Genomic DNA, 22,490 nt, shown 5'->3' with positions numbered 1-22,490 from the left:
TTCTATCCAGATGTTGAAAGTTATTCCTCCCAGAACAGTCTACCCAGAGCCAATTCCCTTTTCTGCCCCTGGAACCACTGGTAACTAATTTTACAGTGTTGGAGGTGTTTTGTCATAGCTCCCAATTTAAGAATAATTTTGAGTGGATAATTTTGAGTGTGCTTATTGGGTAGAAATCTCAAATTACTAAGCACCGGCATTTAGAGTATTTTCCTCTTGGGTATCTATGCATATCTCCAATTTCAGAAACTTGGTAGGAAAATGTTGCTTCTGTGTGGGGAAGTTTTATGTGTTTTGGTTGTCTATAGCTACCCCATCAACCACTCAAAAATTTATTGGCTTAAAATAGTATTTTTATTCACAAATCTCTAGTTTGGTCAGCAAGAGGAATAGTGTACTTTGTTCCACTTGATGTCAGCTGGGATGGTTCAAAAACTGGAAACTGGAATAACCTGAAGCCTTGCTTATTCATGTCAGCTGATACTGGCTGATGAGAGAGATCTCTGCCCAAGCTATGGCTGGAATATCTACATGTAGCCTCTTCATGTGGTTTGGGCTTCCTCAGAACATGGTGGCTCAGTTCCAAGAGTAAGCGTCCGAAGGGAAAGAGGCAGGCAAAAGCTATACTGTCTTTTCTAACCTAGTGTTGTCCATTATACTGTGCTAGTTAAAAATGAGTCACTAGGGTTGGCCTTTATTTGGGGGTGGGGGAAGATTAGTCTTATTGGTGGCGATGTCCACGAGGTTTCAAAACCGCACAGAGAATTAGAAGTTACTTCGTAACTCTTCTTCAATTCAGCCTATCTCCATTTATTGCTGATTAACTTCCCCAGTCTGCTTAACAAAAAGGCATTCCCCTCTGCCACAGTGGAACTTGCCTTATAAGATATAAATGAGGTGCTCAAGGCTATGCTGCATGAATTCTTTCACTTAGTGCATCTTCAAGATTGACTTCTTCCCACTAAGTTTCTGCTTATGTTTTTTATGTCCTACAGAGCACACCCCCTGTAGCTTTTCAAAATAAGCAATATAATGTGTTAAAATAGGCTTTGGGAAAGATTCAGATATGCTCATTGATCACGTTGGTCCAGTTTTACCAATACACATTTACAGACCAATTTTCACACCATACCGCTGAAAGGTTGGTCAGTCTTTGATAAAGAACTAAAAGTTTCTGGGGAAATAATGAAAATATTCTGTGTATACTTAATGTTCCTTTTCTACCTGAGTCAGCAGGATAATGCAGTATTCTTTGCAACTTATGCAGGATTGAAATGTTTGAGAAAAGCACTTCAGTTTCCAGGATTTAGTAAGTCTGATCTATCAGATCAGAGTGGAGTGGAGTCTAAAAAAAGTCATACCAAGCCTCCAAGTCTGAAGTCCACAGGTTGCTGTTTGTAACAATCTTTAGATTTAGATGCATCAAAAGAATTCTCAGTCTTTGTTTAACAGTGTGCTCACCACCCTGGGTCATTGTGCCTTTCTGAGGAGCTTGTTAGAAGGGCTTCTACAGCCCCCCACTTCTAGAGAGTCTGTTTCTGTAGGGTCTGGGACTCTGCCTTTTAATACTCCCAGGTGATTGTAATGCAGGTTGTCTAGGAACCAAGCTTGACAAGAGAAACGACCAGCCAAAGTGGGGAGGGCAGACAGGTAGGTGGGAAATGCTGCTGAATGCCATCTCTGCAGAGCTAGAACCCACTGCCTAGCAACCCTCACTCTTGAGGCACACTTGCCAGGTTAAAAGAGATCTTTTCCAACAGCCGTGTTGTAGACATTAGCCTCATAAGTCAACCGTGTAATGGGGTGGGCTCTCTTTAACCAATAGTGTGCAGGTAGGGACCTAAAATGACTTTCTGCTATCTGAAATCACAGCAGCTTCTACAAAAGGTTACCTGAGAGACCGTGAACAACCAAATCAAGCTGAAGTTTTATTTAAAATGTAAAAGAAACAATTCTTGACAATGCTAATGAATAAAGCAGAAGGATACAGTGCTCTCTTCCTACTAGTCAGCCAGCCTGTCCATGTATGGGACAACAGACAGTACTTAGGTGCTGGCAGAATTTCACAGTAGTTTAGTGTTAGATGATCTGTGCCTAAATGATGTCGGAATTCTCAGTGTGTGATCTCGGTTCTGAGTTTACACCTTCACTGAGCATGAACAAGGGCTCCTGCTCCTTGGCCATATCCAAATCCCTTGGGCCCGAAGTTCTTTGCATAGCATCCTATGAAAGAAAAGGGAGAATTAGTGGAAAACCATCACGCTTTGCCAGCACTGCTTTAAGACCCATGAAAGGACAGATCCTTAGAAGTTAAAAAAAAGTTTGGCATGTCCAAAAGAGTTCATTTAAGATCTAAAGTGAGTGATGTAGAGGCGACTGGTAGCTTATTTGGTTAAGCGGCTGCCTTTGGCTCAGGTCATGATCTTGGTCCTGATTATCAAGCCCCATGTCAGGCTCCCTGCCCAGTGGGGAGTCTGTTTCTCCCTCTCCCTCTGCTGCTCCCCTTGCTTGTGTTCTCTCGCTCAAGCTCCCTCTCAAATAAATAAAATCTTTAAAATAAAACAATGAGCGATGTAGTGCGTATCTTACCACTAGCTACAAAGGCAGGTCCAAACAGTCTGATTCCACAGTACTCAGTTCACGGTCCCACTTGAGTTACAAGCATAAAAATCAGGCCGGGCAAGTGACACACTTATCTATTACCTTCATATATTCATATGCTTTGCTGAACATGTAAATTGGAAAGAAGACTCTTTACAGTGAGGTTTTTTTCCGTCCAATTTGTTGGAGAATTTGAAATGACCAGAACTTTATTGTATCATCTCCAATTGTTCTGTGGTTCTCTGTTCCTTGTAAGCATCTCTAGAGCCTTTATTTTTAAATAGCCAGTGGCAATCCCACCCTTCCGCACCGTCACAGGTTTTGGTTTTGTTTTTTATAATGCTGGTGGCATTTCCTCAACCAATAACGGGTGTGGGATATTCAGACGGACAGTAGCAACAGAAATTAATTGTACCTTTACAATAGATTTCACCTTCTTTCTCAGTCAGAGTTGTGGATTCAAGACTCTTGCCACACTTGGCACACCGGAAACAGTTTTTGTGCCAGGGCTGGAAGAGACAACCGAGTAAGTGTGAGAGGTTGGTTTCTTACAGTAGTTTAGATGCTGCCGCAAGTGGCTCGCAAAGATCAAGCCAGCTTGAGCCCCTGATTGCTGTGGTTCAACTCCAACAAAAAGCCTGGAACGGGGGGCCTCCCCGGACCTCCATTCCTGGTCACCTGCAAAAGGCAGGGGTTCAGTCTTCATTCACAGAAGACATGGCTATGTCCCCAGGAGTGCTCTCAGACCTTGCCGTGAGCACAGCCTGCTCCTTCAGACACTCCCTCTTTGGTGGCTGAGAACAGCTGCAGCTCCAAGAGGTGACGTGGTTAAGTAACTGTCTCAAATGCACACAACAAACGAGCACTGTTCCTGACCCTGGCTTCCCACTACCTGGAATAACCTGCGGAGTCCAGGTTTGTTAGCTGTCTGCCTTTTTAGTTAACCTTCAGGAGCAGCCCTTATGAAAACAAGTTTCTTTCCAACACAGATGTGATCTAACAAGTTAAGGGCATCACTTCAAAAAGTTAACGACTCAGATGGAAATCTAAGAAAAATGAATCCAAGGCATATATTTATTTATATAAAAGACAGAGTACCTGAAGGGGATGGGAAGGGGAAAAGGGAGAAAGGGAGTGGAGAGGAGTCCCTCCCAGCTAGCAATTCAAGACAGAACTTTACCTTTCCAGCTCCAATGATCTTCTCAGCAGCATACACGGAATCCCCACATCTGGAACACTTCTCAGCTCCTCCGTATTTCTGAGCAAATTTAGAAGTGTTTGGATTTGTTGTAGGCCTGTGGGGTTGAGCACTTGTAGAAAGGGGAAAAAAATTAGGCAAGATTTAAAAAATTGGTCAAGATTTACCGAAGGCCCCTGCTAAGCCCACAAGGCAGGTGCAGCCAGAAGCTGGGACTTCACTGCTAAACTGTCCCACAGCCAGCAGCCTTCACTGAACTGACAGCAAAGAAAGGAGGACTGAATCTCAAGTGCCAGCCAGCTGGTACTTCAACCTACTTATGGACCCATTACAGCCCCCAAAGACAGATGAGTCCCCACACTTAAACATCTGAGTCTAAACTAAGAATTTATTGAATCCCCAGTGCTTGCCTGTTCACCAAACAATTATGCTTTGCTTTATAAAACCTACAGTGGGCATATTTTTACCCCATATTCATATTACTCTTCACTGGAATCCACCACTGGAATCACAGCTAGATTTTTTTTTTTTTTTTTTTTGGTTTTTGTTTTTGTTTTATTTTATCAGAGTTTGAAAAATCACTGTTAACCTAACCAGTTAAAAGTTTCTGCAAACAGGTCAGTAGACTTAGTCATTACAAAAGTTAAGCGTGATTTACAGATTAATTTCCTAGTATATCTTAAGTAGGGGAAAGTGTGAACAAACTGCTTTCTTCATGGAAAAATATTTCAGAAAGTTTGCTTATTACTGTATGTTTACTTTTTCTCTGGATAGTTATTTCTGTCACTTGTTTACAGTCACTGGGTAAACTTTTTTTCCTCACTTTCTGTAATGATTTCCCCCTTCAGTATGTCGGTGTAGCTACTCTGCAGAACACTGCTGTGGGCTCTGAGATTTAGAGACCCCCTCAAATCTCACACATCACTTGAGCAGATCAGAGGACAGCAACAGCTCAGCAAATGATGCAAGTGTCCCATTTTTTCCTACTGGAAAAACAGGTGTTTCTTTTTTCTTCCTGACCTATAGTTTAAGTTACATACATATTTAAAATAAAATGTTAATTTAGAAATACTCCCTTTTCATCAAACAATGTATTCAAACTCTTCACCTGTTTTTCCATTTGTTCATCTCCAACGTATCCATGTTTGGGCCACTGTCACGGTTTGCTACCCTTCCGTTTGATGGTTTCACACACAGCATCTTTTTAAATCCTCTTGGCTATGGCCACTGGAAATTTTATTTTGAGCAGCAAATACCAGTGCATTACTGACTCACAGTATTGGTATTTTTAATTGTCACTAAGATATGCACATTTTTTAAAAAAAAATCTTTACAACCTACTGTATATAGTTCCTTTTAAGAGTGATCTTTAAAGGTGTATTCACAGTGATATCCAACATTTGGAGTTAGGAGTTTCCCTGGAAAAATTTCCAGTACATTCTGTTAATAAGAACTTAATGGAGATCTTCTCCTCTCTCCCTGCTAGTGACATCACAGGGGGTGGATAACTTAACCTCATGACAAATGAAGAAGGAAGGGCTCAGAGAAACAGTAAATTGGGGAGTCTGAACTGAAAAAAGCAGTTGTGCCTCAACGAAATGTTCCTGCCCACACGGCGCCGTCTCCCCAGGAGATCCCTGTGAAGATATATGGTCCCCATACGTTATCATTACCATGTCCCACAGGCTGCTCCAGACCACAGTTGCTCCCAGAATTCAGTCACTGAGAGGCTTCTGGAAAAGGAAGTCTCTACATCTGGTCCTAGTAGGTGGCCAGCTAAGATGGGGAAGAGGCAAGGGCCCAGATCGACAGGCCAGCACAGAGGGCTTGTCAATTACTAGAGAATATGGAGAAGCAGGAGGAGGTCAAGAGGAGGGTCCACTGGTCTTTGTGACTTTAAAACTATGGCCACAATCACTGACTGACTTTCGGGATTATGGATGAATTTGGTTTTGTTTGGGGAAAGGGATACAGATGTATGTGTTTCGAAAGATCTGAAATAAAATCTTAGAAAACAAGAATGGATTTTAACAAACTGGAGTAGAAGAGCAGAACAAGAACAATGAACTTCAACAAAGACTAAGGTAAGCTGGGCTCCCACAAGTAATGGCACGCAGTGTTGAATGAGTCCGCCCTTGTACAGCTGGTGCACGACAAGACACCATGGCTCCGAAATTGAGTGTGGAAAAAACCCAAAGAACAGACAGGTAGGCCTCAGTGCAGTAGGAGCACAGGTGTGGGAGCCAAATGGACGTGGAGTCAAATCCTGGCTGTGTCACTTACCTGTGGGACCTGAGCCTTCCTGTCCTGTCTATAATAAAATACGAAGTACTAAACTCGGAGTTACTGTAAGGATTATATAAAATGAACATAAATGTTCAGCAGACAATAGACACAAATTATTTCAGGCACACCATAATACACTGTGTTTAAGATTGTAAGATTGGGTGTTACACTGGGTTGATTTCCAGGCTCTATGATTAACTAGCAATGTGACCAGAGGCAAGTCACTTAATTTTCATTGTCTAAATTTGCTGAGTAAGATGGGAAACCCTATCTTGTTGGGTTGTGAGGATTATATGCAGTAACATGTTAATACTGCAGAGTGGCCAGCTCCCAGGGCATGACTAATGGTCTTGTCCAACAAAAGGCTATCTTATTGGAGTATTACCCAGTTTTGCCCTCTTCAGTATAAAATGGATGTGAAAAATACGAAGTTCAAATGATGGAATTATAGGGTTAAAATAGGAATTAAGAGGAAATTCCAAATGAAAAAACAATGCAGCCTGAACATGAAATACTAAGTGAAGTTGAGCAGAGTTACACCTTGCTATTTTGGTACCGGGAGCTTTTAAAATTTAATATTGCTCTCTCAATCAAAAACAGGAAATAATTTCCATTTTTAAGTAAGAATTTGTAGGAGAAAAATAATTGCTTGGTGAACTATTCTTACATGGAAGGAGTGACTGAGGACTTTTCACTGACTGCTTAATTGCACCTGAGAAATGTGTCTTATGATTCAGATACTGCATTTCGGTATCATTTGCTTTCATGACATATGGTCTCCAGAAACACTGTGAGATGGAAGTAAATACAAACCGTGTGCTTTTGAGAACATGACTCCATGATACATGGGAGGCGGCTACAAAATCAAGCCTACAAATCACTGGAATAATCAATGATTTTGCTGGGCCTCAGACTGTCCATTTCAAGCTTAAAGAACAGTCATTTGTTTATACTAGAAAACTTTTTGTGCTTATTTTAAGCTAAACATCTGTTCTGTCCCAGGCTCCTGTTCACCAAGCAACATCAATTGTTAGGACTCCTTTCTGAAGGTAAGAAACAGGGTCCTAACTTACCTCTCTGGCTTGATGCCCAGCCTTTCACCGCGGTCCATGTTGAGCGTGCCAGCGCCCTGGCCGTAACCGTAGCCCTTGGGCCCATATTTCTTTCCGTAGCAGGATTTGCAGTAGATCTCCTCATCGTGAATTGCCACTGTTGTGCTATCTAAATTTTTCCTGCAAACCACTGAGGGGGAGTAAGTTAGACTTTTGGAACCATGCCAGAGATGCCTTTTTCCTTAGAGCAACGGTAGCCCTGACATGTGGTCTACAAGGTATAGGCTCTCTCACATTCCTTTTCTCCAGCAGTTTTCCAAACACCAGAGATGGCATCTGGACTGGGTCAGCTACAGCTGAGGACGATCTGCCTCTCTCCATGGATGGGACTATTGTTTCAGAAACATACCAGAATTTTTTAACATCCTGAAGCCTCAAACTTTTCTATAGGCTTGGCCTCTCTGGCAGGAGGGAGAGGAGTTTCAGAGATGGCTATAATTACATGAACAAAGGGAACACAACACTTTGCTCCCAACCCTCAACACAGTCTTTTCCCACCTCTTCCTCCTAGTATTGCAAAATCACAACCTAACAAAGAACAAAAGGGTGGCTGAGTGCCTTGTGGGAGTTGGCTCTGCAGCCCTCTCCCCCAAAGAGCACCACCCCCCCATAAAAATGAATTAAATCCAGAATGGTGGATTTCATCACGAGTCTAGATGGGAAAAAGTATTACTGTTTCATCTCGCCACCAGCTTCTCCAGCAGTGATGAGTATGTCTGAAAATCATAAAGTGGTCTGCAGTCTGCATTTGTGTTTCCCTTCTGTCCCCAAGGAGAATGCATTCTTTCTTGATGGTTTTCTTGCCACAAGACATTTCCACGTATCCCACTTCATAAAACTGCCAAATGTCATCATGTTTTACCCAGACATTATTTCACTTTCTAAAACTTCACTAAAGCTTGAGAAAAAAGGACTGTGAGGGAACATGCTGGTAGCCCAGCTGGGCAGCTGGAGATCCAAGATGAGTGGACAAGGGGATTGGTTCCCTCCTGTTGCAAAGGGTGCTGGGCGGGGGCAGGCAGGGAATGCGAGGAGGAAGGAAGGACAGAAAGACGGCAGGGAGAGGCGACTGGCTGGCAGAAAGCAGTTAAAATTACAGCGTTTCCGTTAAGACTGTCGTCTTTTCAGAATGACATCATCTACTCTGGAACCTTGCTTGTTGAGGTTCAGGCACTGAGATATTTGCTGGAAGACACCATTCACCCAAAACCACACATTGCTGAAGAACAAACACCCTTAACAGAATACACAGAAATACGAAACGGTTTCAAAGACCACATATCTCTTAACCAAAGCAAGTTCACGGATACTACTGTCTTACTATCCTTCCTTTTATCCTCTCTCTTCTCTACAGTAAAATTCTTCTGGGTTTACATGCTCTTCTGAATTATATTCATAAGAGGCTTTAGTCAGCAGAGACCATCCTCGGTAGTAGTAAAATCGCCAGTAAAGATGCAGATATTAATAAACAGTGACTTTGTGACAGTAGAGACACTTTCACAGCTTAAAGTAGATGAAACTAAGAACAGTTTCTAAAGTATCTATTTCTTCTTTGTTCACATACTCTTGGTTTCAAACCTGCTGAAAAATAGATTCCTTAAAAAAAAAAGAAAAAGTAACTTCTAAGAGAAAAAATGCTTAAAGCAGACCTGAGATGTGGTACCTATTACGGGGGCGTACACAGTAAATACAGGTTATATTTTTATTCTTTGTAACCACGACTTTCTGTTGTGTCTAGTTGCCCGCCGAACAGCTACACTATAAAAAGGTCCCAACATGCTGAATGCTGGTGCCTCGAGGGAAAAGGACAACTAATCCCACTTACTATGTGCAGTTTCTAGCAATAATTCCCACTGAGCAGGACTAGAGATGTGTCTGCACGTACGGGTGGGTTAGTCACATTAACAAATCCCCCATCAAAGAAAACTGTGTCCTTTGAGTCCGAAGACGACTAACAAAGCTTTCTGCAGCGGCTTCTCTCCTGCTTGCAGCTGAGAGCGCAGCAGTCCCGAGAGGGGGTGTGCAGGGCGAGGGGCCGGGTCTCATCCTGTCTCTCTCACTGTCCCTGAGGTGCTGTCTTCGGAGGGAACAGGCGTGTGCTTCACGCCCTACTTCCCGTTCTAGCAGACACTGACCGTTTTCCAGCCAGAAACCGGACGAATCCCCAGCTTACTTTGATGGGATTTTCATACCCTGCGTTCCTTTCCTTCAATTAGGGGGTCAATAACCAGAAATGACTCTGTATTTTCACTAGCAGAGAAGTTGGGAATTTCACTCTTGTCAGACACTGGATTTCAACGAATCGTGTGCCAAGAAGCCAGCCCAGGGCTTTCAAAGAGAAGGGGCCCCGCTGGGAGGAGAACGCTGGGGTGGAAGAGGAGCCAGCCACCCGCGCACTCCGCAGTCAGAGCCCAGCCCTTACCGTGTGCCAGAAACTGGGCCCAGTGCCAGACGATAAACAACACTGAGCTCCTCGCTGAGCAGGGGAGACCGCAGGGAGAACGAGGAAAATACAGTAAGGGCTCAGTGGAGGGTAAGAGCGGCGGGGACACAGCCAGGCCATGTGTGGTGGGTCCCCCGGGCCATCCTTGCCGCCATGCTGGGCCCTCATGCTGTCCAGGACACAGCAAAACCCACTGACACTTCTGAGATCATCTTTGTTAACATCACCACAATGTCTCTCCTTAAACAGTAAATGGAGGCTTTTTAGGACATGTGGGTCCCGTCAGAGGTCGAGCACCGGGAGCTACTTACTGCACAGAAAGCAGCAGCGGTGGAAGCTTCTCCCGTCGCACTGCACCTCTTCCGCGTGGTACACGGTCCTCCCACAGGCCCCGCACTTGTTGCCACCTCCCCAGACGGGCATCCTGAAGGAAAGAAGGATGTGAGAGAATGTCCCCACGCCCTATGAGATGTCTGACAAGCTCCGGGGGAAACCGCTCTAACCACATCTTGAGAGGCCCGCGTTCACCCCAAATCACCTCCTCTAATCGCAGCTCTTTCATTAGCAAACTCGGGCTTGTGGGGCACACGCTGTTTTCCTGCAGGACAAAGGAGGGGCATTCAGAAAGTTACAGGTCGCCGGGCACAACCCAGACAAGGCCACCAGTGTCCTGGGAGTTAAGAAAGACGGTGGGAGTGGGACAGCCACTCTTCTTAGTGATGGGTTCTGAAAACTCCGCTGAAGAACACTTGGGAGAGGTCCTTGTTACACGTCTAATTCCTTGTAATGCCACCAGATTCTTAACATGCACCAAACACAAGCTGCAACACTTTGGAGAGAGAAGACAGTGCTGAGTCGCTGTGCAAGAGTGAGTTCTGTATTTGTCCGCTGGAGTTATGCAGAATTACAGCATCGATAATTGGGTTTGTGACTTTACAACAGTATGTGTGGAGCCTTGCTGTAACCACAACAAACAGTCCCTCCAGATGGGGGACTTAGGTTTCTCTGCTTCACCCCAGCCCAACCAGGGGTTGTTTGCCCCTCTTTGATAGGCCTGTCAGTCCGTGCAGAACATGCTATACCGAGTTCCCTCCCCGGCAAAGGGAACCATCTGCCGAGTGCATCTGAGCGCCATGGCCTGCCTTCATGGGAGAGCTCCAGGTCTGAATCCTGCTCTCTTGCTAGGATGTGGGGCTAGTGTGCCCTCATCTCCCTCCTCCATAAACCAGCCCACCCGGCCGCTGTTTAAAATGCCCACTTGGACAAGACCAGCACAGTCGGCTGGCCCTGTGCTACAGAAAGTTGTCCTTCAAGGGTGATGCGTTTGTGAGCCCTGCCCTGGGTGGTGTCTAAACACACAGTGAAAGAATCCCTTTCTTCCGCACCATCATTTCCAGGCTTCCCTTCTGTCAGTGGTGTTTGCAGCCCTTGGTGGTGAAGTGTCCTTGGATGAGATGCGTGCCTCTCTAGGAAACAGCTGGATGAGAAACAGAGACCTCCTTCCTAACTCGGCCGTGGCTGGCTAAATAAGGGAAGAGGAGGGCTGCAACGTAATCCACGGAGGAATCTTCCGTTCTTAAAAAGGAAGGTGGTAAATTCCCATCCTCCAGCCCATCTGACAGTGTTTAAATGATCCAGAACCCAGTGACTCCCTGAACACAGAGATGAGGCCTTTCCACAAGCAAGTTGTAAAGAATCAGTCATTGTGTTGGCCACATTTCTGAGCATACGGTGTTCTCTCGACCCTCTTCTGGTCACACCTTCCCCCAGGTTTTCTCCGGGGAAGCAACCATCTCTTTCTCGGTCCGTGCACTTTAGAGAAGTATTTACTAAAACGTGGTCTCCTGGCGGTGGTCCAGCATGCCTGGTGGCAAGTCCAGATGAAACTCAGGGGAGAATTTAGAACCTTTGAACAGTTTTATGCCTCAACAATAAAAGCATGATCAGTGCACTCATCTTGTTCAACAGCAGAGAATCAACCCATACTTGGAAATTAAAACAAAAGAACGAACGGTCCTCTACCAGACAGTTTGAGAAACACTGGTTAAAGGGTACTGACTGCCCTCAACTCCAGGGCTGGGCATGTGACTTGGTCACAGCAATTAGGTCACTGCAGCCCCTACCCCCCATCACAGTGACTGATGCAGGAATGGGCACCCCGGGGCTTTGGTTTAGGACTGTGGGTGCAGGTGTGGAGCTGCAGTGGCTGTCTCACCACTGCAACCAAAGAACCTAAGAATGAAGGCAGCACAGAAGAGAAGAGATGGAGAGACTGGGTTTCAACACTTTTTGGCTGTGTCTCGTCTTATCCTGGGCACTATGTGAGCCAATAAATTGCCTCTTCGAGTCGTTCACGGAGACGGAGCTCCTGTTCCTTGAAACCAGCACATACAAAGAGACCTGACAGATACGACTAATTATCACTAAACTGCTGGTCTCAGCTTACAAAAGCCCCCTTGCTTATTCAGACAGGACATAGGTAACTGCAAGGGTCCACCAACATCACCGGCTACTGTGAAGGCATCCATAGAGGATCAACAGCTAGCAACAATGGAATAAATCTGCAAGCTTTCCTTTAGTAGTTGCATAGATCAGTTATTCCCTTCCCTGGAGAGAGGTGCTCCATTGTTTAACTCCACAGTGAAATTTGAGCCTGACTGTCTCAGCCACAAAGCCCTGGCTCCCTCAGCCTTCCCCTGGCTTGAGTCTGGAGTGCAATTAGAACACTGACTTTGCCCCATGGCTCCACGTTACCAGAGTCCTGGAATGCTCACAGAGGCCACAGACATCTGCTGGAAGTACCCTCGTGATTCCAGAGGAAACCTAAAACCAAATCCAGGCCCCCAGATAATGACCTTACAATTCCTTAAAATTGGATCCCAAGCATCAACAGCCCAGCTGGGTTTTGAAATATTTTGTGACTGTTAAGGTATTTCTCGTATCAGAAAGTGTACTATTTAATATCAATGTGTATTTTACATTTTCACACCTATTTACTTTGGTGCTGTCACCAGGAAGGAACCAGATCTCCATCAAGACTAATGCTCTCTTGGGTTATCTTTGAATAGCATTTAAAAGCACATTTTTCAAAAACAAACTCATTACTTTGTTATTCTCTATCAAACAGCAGTTTGGATTTTTACAAAGGGAAGATCCTTCCTTTCTTTATGTAATTCACAGTTACTTCAATTCACTTCTTGTAAGTCAAGTCTGATTTCTACTGCCGATACCACACATCCAAATGAGTCACTTTTCAGGAAATACCCATCAAAGTGCTACAACATTCAGCTTCTATGTTAAAAGCCTTTTCCCCTCCTGGATGGGGACCACATCTCTGTCTTCCCCATACCATCTCCCAGAGCAGTTGGCACATGTCAAAATAACTTCTGTTGTTTTAAAGAATTCCTCCTTTTTCAGCCTGTCTGTACAATTCCCAGTCCAGTCTTACGCTGATCAAGACAAAGGTAGCACTGGTCGTCTTCTCTTTGTCATATTTTTGGATTCTAAGTAAAATTTCCAAGTCGTTAACATTTTAGAAAGTTCCATCCAATTTCAAGGCTTTCCTAAGGATTTCTGCATAAATAGAGCGTCCTCAAAAAGCTTCAGCTGGAGTTATGCTTTATGTTTTATGCTGGATAGGGAGTAGCTGGGTGTCTCTTACAGTATTCTCTATTTTGTGTATCTGAAGTATTTCAGAATGGAAAAAAGGGAGGAGGGAGGGAAGGAGGAAGATTGATTGGTTGGTTTGGGTAGATACGGGTTAATACCACTGTTAAAATGGCTGTGCAACCTTGGGCTTAGTTTTCTCATCTGTAAAACAGGGAAAGGTAGTTCTCTCCACCCAGCGGAGATATGGTGAAGATAAAAGAAAGTGAGCAAATGTGTTGGCAGACATCAAGTAACTGTGAGCTTGAAAATGGTGGTGGTGGTGGGGGGGTGGGTGTCTCATACCTTCCATCCTGCTGTAAGCACTCCAGTACAGAAACCCACTACAGAAGGGCATAGCTCAGAGCCACAAACAGGGTAAAGAAAAAACTTAGGGGATTAGTCACTCCTTTACCTTCTTTGGGGACATAAAAACACACTGCAAATACAACACTAGTTCCATTAGTGGGGCCTAAGAAATGAAGTTCAAATTTACACGTTGAGGGTGAACCTCAGTGGACTTTTCCTGAATTTGGCAGGAAGAAGTGTGATGATCTTCCATTTCTGTCACTGGGCACGGCTATGCGTAGAAAAGAATTCTAAAGCTTCGTGGTTCCTACAAGCCTTTGGCTGCACTACTCCACAACAGCTGACATTAATCACAGCAAACTGGATTTGCACTGAGCAATCTGGGCTGCATGCCTTCCCCTGATCCTATGCCTTAATTTACAGAATGGTGAGAGGAGAAATGAAATCTCACTTTACACATAGTGCGCAGAAGAGGCCAAACACAGGCTTATTCTCTGCTTCTCCGTCTGTTCTCTGTTTTTCAATGTCTTTGTGAAAGATTTCTAACACTAGGATTTATCCACTGTGTTAGATTAAAAAGCTTGGTTTACATCTGAACACCTACATCCAATTTCTCTTTGCTGCTTCTCCCCAGGCAAAGACACCACCCAAAATTTCGTAAGACTTACCCCGGGAGAAAATTACTATCGTCCAAATCTGAGTCACCTTGTGGTAAAGTGACTTCATCCTCTCGATAACCAACAAGAGCGGCGCAATGGCCACATGCATCATTCTCACACCACCTGTTCTGCATTTAGCATCTTATTTTAGAATCTGTCTTGAATCCACCAGTCTAGAGTCTACATGTCACCCCTTGCAGTGTGTTTCTGCTCTGATATTAGAGGTTTGGAGTGATTTCGTCTCTAAACCCGAATTCTAAATACTTCCAGAAGCTCTGACATTTTATTACTACATACAGGGTTTTGCTATTACCTAGAACTCTGGCTAGAATCCAATTTCTCGAAAGGGAGATTTACTATAAACCAGTTTCATCTTGAGACACACCTGGAGGGACCACTAGTGAAAGAATATGTACATTAAGGGGTGCCTCGGTGGCTCAGTGGGTTAAAGCCTCTGCCTTCAGCTTAGGTCATGGTCTCAGGGTCCTGGGATTGAGCCCCACATCTGGCTCTCTGCTCGGTGGGGAGCCTGCTTCCCCTTCTCTCTCTGCCTCCCTCTCTGCCTACTTGTGATCTCTCTCTGTCAAATAAATAAAAAAATAAAAAATCTTAAAAAAAAAAAGAATATGTACATTAATTGCATTGTCCCAAATTACAATGATTTTTAATAGAGTTTGAGAGTGGTATTCATTGGAAATTAAGCATTACTCAAAGCCCATTCTAAAAATGTTTCCTTCTACTTAACCAAACTATCTGGTTAGTTTACTTCCCTTATCTAAGTGAGTACTACTGAACTAAGGATAGACTTCATGTCTCAGTGATCAGCTTGTTTCATCCCGCTCCTACCAAAGCCACATCTTCAAGACAACTCAGCCTAAGGGTGAATTAAGAGCATGGATGTTGGAGTCAACAAAGTTTCATTTCCTTCATATGTAAGATGAAAATAATGTGCCTTTCCTACAGAATTATTAAGATCATGAGATGAGAACATGCTTATAGGAGGCACTCAATGTATGATGATATACTCAGTATACTCAAGGTAGGATGTTTTGTTATCAATCCTTACCTCCCACTCATCTCCTATAGCCACTCCCTCATGATAGCCCTGATCCCTCCCCATCAGGTGAACGGACTTTCTGTCCTCCCTCATCCAGCTAAACCCTAACTTCTCTTCTGTATCACAAGTAATGCTTCTAGGGAAAGGGCAGCTAATAAACAATGTACAATGCTTTCCCGTAAGAAGATTTCACTGAGTGTATTCATCCAGCATTTCATATCCTGGGTTAGAACTGAGGCTGACGTGGTTGGTTATAAGGAGGGGCCTGTTCCTCGGGGGGTTCTGCTTGCGTGGCAGAATGATGGAAACCAATAATGACGCTACCATAGAACCTGTGACACAGAGTTACAGAGAAAGGGATTCGGAACATCTGCATGGTCTACTTGTATAGCGATGTCAGAAACCATTTCATTTTGTAGATTTACTGATAGTGGGCTCCTGGAACCGTGTGTGAAAAGACTCTGAAGTTCCGTCAAGATTCTGCATTGAAGATGGCTGTGATTATACATGTCTGCTATGGGAACTGCGGTGCACATGCCAGCGTTAAGACCTTCCTGGTGTAAGAGAAAGAGTGCGGAACTTAGATAAAAGGTTGAAACTCAGTCAGCAGCTCTGTTATCTTGGCCAAATTCCTTAACCTTAACTTCCTCCACTATACCTTGGAACCTTGGAAACGGATGACAACACTCTCTCATCGCGTGGTTGGAGGATTTAATAAGATAATGTTTGTGAAGTACCTGATAGAGACCTTGTACTCCACAAATGCCGGCTTCCTTTGCCTTCAGCATCACTGTGGGGCCTGAATCTGGCTACAGAAGTTCAGGGGTTAGGTGACCTGCTGAGGTAACTGACCTCCAAACACACCAGTCTGGGCTCCAGAACCACAAGCTGGCCCCCAAACTCCCACATCTGATAGAAGGGTTGAGACCATCTCAGATCACCTGAGAATGATCGATCCTTGAGTTACCAATTACTTGTACACAGGAATGCTTTCTTCTCTGACCAGTCTTCATGGCTCCAGCTACCACTGAGAAAGTGTCTTCTATGGGCCTGTCTCACACTCGAAGTGCTACTCTCAGCAAAAAAGCTCTCTACCACTCTTCTCCATTGCCCAAAGTCTATCCTCACTACAGAGGAATCCCTCTTTCTTGTCAGTACATTCTCCTATGTTCACCTCAGCCTCACCATTAAGTACTAATTCTATATCCTGTTTCCACTTTTGTCTTCAACCTGAGGTACAGCAAAATCCTTGACACAGATTTGGATACTACCTGCCAAATGACATATTGCAATTAGAATGCAACTAGGCTACAAATTTGGTCACCATAACCCCCAGCATCTGCCACAGCAATCGACAATCTGCGCAAACTGCAAGATACTTAATTATTCAAATAATTTAATGTTATTATGGAGTCAGACCAGGGTTTATATGCCAAGACTACTGCTTATTTGCCAAATGATGTGACATTGGTTATTTGATCTGCTAGTTTTCTCATTTTAAAAATGGAGATAATGCTTACTTATTTCATAAACCAGTTCTGAGATTAAACAATGTATGGAAAGCATTCAGAATAGTGCTTGCCACGTGGTAGGTAATAATAATTACAAGTACTTATATAAAATTTATTATATATGTTACTTATATGAAGTAGTTTACTTCTTGTAACTTATTTAACTTATTAACCTTGTAACTTATTTAACCTTCATAATGATGAAGGGAGACATTATCATTATACCCATTTTATGGGTAGAGAAGCTGAGGTATAGAGACATCAAGTAGCTCGTAACTGTGACACCAAAACAAAATTACCCATTCAGTTTAAAAATCAATACCAATAAAATTCAAATAAGCTATAGAGTTTGTTTCACTGATGTTTTGCTAAAAGTAAACCACTGTTGGCAACACAAATACACAGTTCTGACTTCTCTGGTTTTGGGGCCGGTTCTTTTAAACTGGGCATTTCTTGTACTATGTGAGGATTCGAGTCTCTCTACACTTCTCTCTTTCAGAAGTACTGTGAAGCCACCAACAAACCTTTCTTCTAGGGAGCTGGGAAGCTATGCAGCTGTAACGTATTTATTACATGGCATCTAGCCTCTTTTTATTAGTGAAGGACAATTAGTAGTACCGTTGGCACAACGAGACAGTAAACAAAAAAGCAAGGACCCTGATATCCTCTGCAAATGATTCACAAGGTACTTCCATTGGTTCTTCCCCTTGACTTACACCCAAACTAAAAATTTTTAACAATCAGAACTTGTGCCAGCTTCCTCCACAATCTAGTCTGAGAAAACTCCAACTCAGGGTTCTTCAAGTGGGACCACAGTTTCCTAAAAATACTGGGGACTGGTGAACTTGGTACCATGGACTTTATTTTATGCACTTAAAAACATTTTGGAAGAGGGGGCGCCTGGGTGGCTCAGTGGGATTAAAGCCTCTGCCTTTGGCTCCAGTCATGATCCCAGGGTCCTGGGATCAAGTCCGCATCGGGCTCTCTGCTCAGCAGGGAGCCTGCTTCCTTCTCTGTCTCTGCCTGCCTCTCTGCCTACTTGTGATCTCTCTCTGTCAAATAAATAAATAAAATCTTTAAAACACACACACACACACACACACACATATATTTTGGAAGAGGATTCAGACATTTCACCAAATGGCCAGAAGGGTTCACCACACAAAAACAGTTAAGAATTACCATTCTGGGTAATCAAGGCCCCAAGGGAGTCTAAAGATCCCCACCCAACAGAACTCCAGGGATGCCATGAAAATACCAGCCCAGGACAGGACACAGTGCCTGGAGGGAACCTGTGAGTATCCCCTCCAGGCAAGGCCAGTAGATACTGTTCAGTTGGCTTTCACTAAGAGCCACTTCCCCATATATTCAACAAAGTTCAAAAGAGGGTCTAACGACAAGGAATCCTTCCCTGGCTGAGGTGGGCTTTGTTCAAGGATCAAGATCAACGTGCCTTATGACAATCCTCGTGTATATGCTATTACAACCATTTTATAAGCTGGAAGTAACAGGTGAGAGAGTAAAGTTACTTGCCCGAGGTCATCAAACCAATGGCAGCTGGAGCTGCAAGAGACTTGGGGGACAGGTCAGTTCTGCCCTTTTCCCCAGGCAATGACCCCTCCCCTGCTAGGAAGCTTGCTCTCCCAGCTCATTTCATTTAATTCATCCTTGGCGGAGAAGAAAACTTAAAGGCCCACATCTCCATGGCCATTTAGTGGCAATGTTGAGGCCGAAACTAAGCTTCTACAGCTCATTCATTTATTTCCGTTCCCTCTATGCTATGCCAACATTATTGCTGTTTTAGCATAAAATACAATTTCCCACAAATCCAAGTTATTTGGCAATTTCATCAGACCTTTAATGAGTATTGCTTTCATCACAGTATTTAGTGTATCAGTATTTGTATCAATCAATATTTGAATACATTTGGAGGAATTCATTAAACATTTATGATCAAAACCTCAGATCAAATCTGCTAATGTTATCTATTGCCTGAGTCCAGTGAAATATTTGTCCCCCACAAGTCTTAACTCCTTCCTTTCTTCATTCAATTAACCAATACTGGCTCTGGTCCAGCTGTGTTTAAGGCACCCAGGCAAGTATACTGTGACTCTCAAAGACTGATGAAATGCAGATCCTGCCTCTTATATTTTCACTCTAAAGGAGTGAAGAAAAGTAGAATCTGGAGTAGAAAAAACACAAATACTGATCAAGTACCAGCAGCAGTCAACCTGACCAGAGAACAATGACAAGACAGAGTGAGGGAAGACCAGGGTGGACTTTATAAAATCAGTTACGGTTTGGTATGAGGTTTTGAAATTATGTAATTCATTTCAAGAATCCATCACCCATCTCTTTCCTGAAAAATTGGAGTCAAATTATAGCCCAATTTGTGGTTGTCCTATTTGAATTCTTGGCATTTCCTAAGTAGAGCTTTAAAACAGGTTAATTAGGAAAGGACTAAAGAGACCAATTTTATTGCCTGAGTTAAAAAAAAAAAAAAAAACTACTACCCCAAATTAAAAGATTTTCTATATTGAAAGCACATATAAAGTGAAAATGTGCTTGTCTGCTGGCTGCAAATAAACCAGGTTAAACATTTTGGGCCACTACTCAAATATCCTTCAACAAACGTCCGGGCTTGGGGAAGGGGTAGAAAGGTTGAGTGTCTCGCGGCTTAGATACCCCCTCCCCCAAGGGGCTGCCTACGTGGAGCTTTGGAACTCAGGATGTGACTTTCAGGACCTGTTGCTGAATTTCACAACCAAGCAATATGGCTTTCCTGTTTGTACCTGAATTGTAGAAAGTTCCGGAAAAAGCTAGGAGTGATTGACCTGATGTTTCACTGCTGTTCTTCAACATTTAAATTTCAGGGCTTGGTGGGCAGAGACCACCAAACAATGGGGATGCCAGAAGCTCCGTACCGCAGCAGAGGAAGGCGTCTGGACTCGCGGTCTGTGGAAGCCCCCACCTCACTCCCAGGACTCCCAACCAGCCCCTGGTAAGGTCGCCGTCTGCGCAGCACACTTCGGGCAAAGGGGACCCCGAGAGTCGGATCCCGCCCTCCCCTTCGTGGAAAGAGAACCAGCTGCGGGAGGAGGCTGCCCAAAGCTACTAAAGGCGGATTAGCAGCAACGCGAAACTCTGGGTCCCGCCTCTCTCCCAGAGAAACCGGTCTGGAGCAACCCGCAGGAAGGTCACGCACTATTCTTTATCTGCCCTAAAGGCCCGGGATCCGACGACAGGGCGGGGGCCGCTGCGGGGAGTGGGGCAGGTGTGCGGAGGGGGTCCGTGGGAACCCGCACGCAGGGGTGAAGAGACTGGTGCAGGGGCGACAAGGGGAGCTCCGGGGGGGGATGTCAGAGGAGATGGGGGACGGCCGGTGGGATGTCCTGAGGACCCCGGGAGACTGTGTAACCTTGCCCCCCTCCCGGGTAAGTGGAGGCACCCCTACCGCCCCTACTCACTCGAGTCGGAGGCAGACCACGCACCGCCGGCGGAAACCGCAGACCCAGGGCGAGAAAAGCGCGCAGGCAGTCGGGAACAGCCGCGGAGCGAGCACCGCGCCCGCACCTTTTAAAGACTGCCTGGTGGGCGTGGCCTGTGGGTCCCGCCCCCGCCCCACCCCGCCCCGCCCGGCGGATTCCTGGACCCGCTCTGCAGGGCTGGGGGCGTCTAGCGTGGGGGCTGCTCGCGGCTTAGCTTCGGGCTGGAGACCCGGAGACAAAGGGCAGAATCCCGCCTCTTCCTGCTGTTTCCCGCCCGCCTGGCATCTTCCCACGTCCCTGGACCCTCCCGCCGGCCCTATTCCCTCTGCCTCCCCACGGGACTGGGCAGTTTCCAGAAGTGATTAGCAGCTAGGAAAGGAGGCTGCCTTAACCTACAGACACCCTGAGACTGTCCCGTCGGGGAAGAGCCCCCGCCGCCCTGAAACGTACCCTTCTCACCGCGGGCGCCAGTTCTCCCTCAAGAGGTAACAGCCCAAGGTCGAGGAGGCTCCCACAAATAGAGAAAAGGCCAGATCGGGGCTTTCCGCCACCCTCTCCCTTGCCTTATCCTTATATGTACACTCAACGTGATTAACTTCCCCGGTGGAGAAATATTCTCGCTCCCATTTCCAGCTTCTGGGAATCCACAACCTTCCTGTTCTTAAAGAGCAAAATATCTCATCTAGACTAAATACATGACGTTACGAAAACGCCTCATTCCCCAAGTGTTTTGAGGGCATGGCTGCACAGGCTGCTGGAGGGAAGTAACCGAAACCCTGCCAGAAACCAGGGCACCTAAGGGTCCAAGGACGCCAGTGACAACGCAGGGGCCCTCATAGCTGAGCTGCAGGGTGACTTATGGTTTTAGATGGGAAAAAAATAAACAATACTGGCTCTATCCGGTTCACATTCTAGGCCTACTGATGACCTCTGTGCCAGAAGCCACGATCCCTAAGAATTGGTACATGGGAGAAAGGGAAGCTGGAAAAAGGCTGTTACTGAGACTATTCCTCCATCCACAAATGCAATAGCTTGCTCTCTGGTCCAGAGCTTCTCAACCTGGGCACATGTCCTTTGGGGCTGGGTAATTCTTTGTTGTGGGGGCCTGTTCTGTGGATCCTAGGATGCTTCCACCCACCAGATGCCAATATGGCCCCTCTGTCCACTTTGTAATCTTTGATGATTACAACCAAAATTTGACTTCGCCAGATGCCCTCGCCGTCAGAGGGCATTGATTGAGAACCACTGCGCAGGTTCACATCTGCATGACCACTTGCAAAATTTGGCTGCCGGTATTGCGCTGGCGCTAACCCAGCAAAAACTCACTCCAATAGCAGCTGTAGAGTCTCTGTCCACCAAACACCGCCCAGAAACACATCATGGTGATGACTTCTCCTGATATTGTGGCAGGAGTCTGGAAGTACTCCTGCCTGCTGTGAGCTTTTCTAAATATGGGCAATCCATGTTTTCATGATATCAGCTAACGTAAAAGAGACATGACTCCTGAGGCTCTCAGGATCGTTCTGTCCTCAGATTCTAAGTTCACTCTAGTTCTGTTGCTTAGGATACTTATTTTTTTCTTGCATAGGTTTCTGTAGTGTTCCTACTGAATGAAACTCTGTGAACTTCACTGCTGTGCTGATTTTCAGCAAACTGTTGTCCATTCTCCTCTACCCTTGGGTTCTTCTTGATGTCTCTGGGACCTAATCTGTTTGCTTTCTGAGGCTCATGTTGTCCCTAAATTCCACGGTCTCATTCTATTATTTGAAGTTAGGCTCACTTCTAACCGAAAAGTATTTCTGCTTTCTGTTCCTGTTTGTATTTCTCTGTGTATTTTACAGTGAGTCTGGGGATAATGTGCATGCGATTTTGAATAAATCCGTATTTGTATTTAATTATCAACATTTTAATAAGGATTTTACTTCCCTTTAAAAAGTGTTGACCCCTTTCGTTGTAAATATTAAACTATTTCAGATGATTAGAGAGAATAGTGCAAAGAGTAAGAGTATGAGCTTTGGAAACAAACTGTGGTGATTTTAAGATACAACCCTGCTTCCTAGCAGCTCTGGGAGCTTGGCCTAATACTTGACTTCCTCACACCTTTTTCTTTATCCGTTAGATGATGATAATACTACAGAACTCATAGGATTGTCAGGAGGATTAAATCAGATTATGTATGTA

The 22,490-nt window shown here is 44.8% G+C and overlaps 1 protein-coding gene across 2 annotated transcripts; it reads right to left on the bottom strand.

Annotated features, from left to right (window-relative positions):
* Window positions 1-1,903: 1,903 nt before the first annotated feature.
* CSRP2 (cysteine and glycine rich protein 2) lies at window positions 1,904-20,856 on the bottom strand. 2 transcript variants are annotated; one of them, XM_032346936.1, is made up of 6 exons: window positions 20,760-20,856; window positions 9,952-10,064; window positions 7,159-7,327; window positions 3,782-3,911; window positions 3,017-3,110; window positions 1,904-2,223 (listed from the first exon to the last, which is right to left on the bottom strand). In XM_032346936.1, exons 2-6 carry the CDS (start codon window positions 10,061-10,063, stop codon window positions 2,147-2,149), a joined length of 582 nt encoding a protein of 193 aa, XP_032202827.1. In that variant the 5' UTR covers window position 10,064; window positions 20,760-20,856; the 3' UTR covers window positions 1,904-2,146. The 2 variants fall into 2 exon arrangements, with proteins under 2 accessions (XP_032202827.1, XP_032202826.1); XM_032346935.1 differs by lacking the exon at window positions 20,760-20,856 and adding an exon at window positions 20,289-20,396.
* Window positions 20,857-22,490: the final 1,634 nt, after the last annotated feature.

This window comes from Mustela erminea, chromosome 6, assembly GCF_009829155.1.
Source record: "Mustela erminea isolate mMusErm1 chromosome 6, mMusErm1.Pri, whole genome shotgun sequence".
NCBI lineage: Eukaryota > Metazoa > Chordata > Mammalia > Carnivora > Mustelidae > Mustela > Mustela erminea.
The sequence above is the reverse complement of the archived record's forward strand: the minus strand, read 5'-3'. Positions and strand labels throughout refer to the sequence as shown.

Coding starts and splice junctions, on each gene's coding strand:
- CSRP2 (XM_032346936.1), bottom strand. CDS start 10,063: ATGCCCGTCTGGGGAGGTGGCAACAAGTGCGGGGCCTGTGGGAGGACC. Junction 7,328..9,951: donor CCGCTGCTGCTTTCTGTGCA/GTAAGTAGCTCC, acceptor ACTCCCCCTCAG/TGGTTTGCAGGAAAAATTTA. Junction 2,224..3,016: donor AGGTGAAATCTATTGTAAAG/GTACAATTAATT, acceptor TTTCTTTCATAG/GATGCTATGCAAAGAACTTC.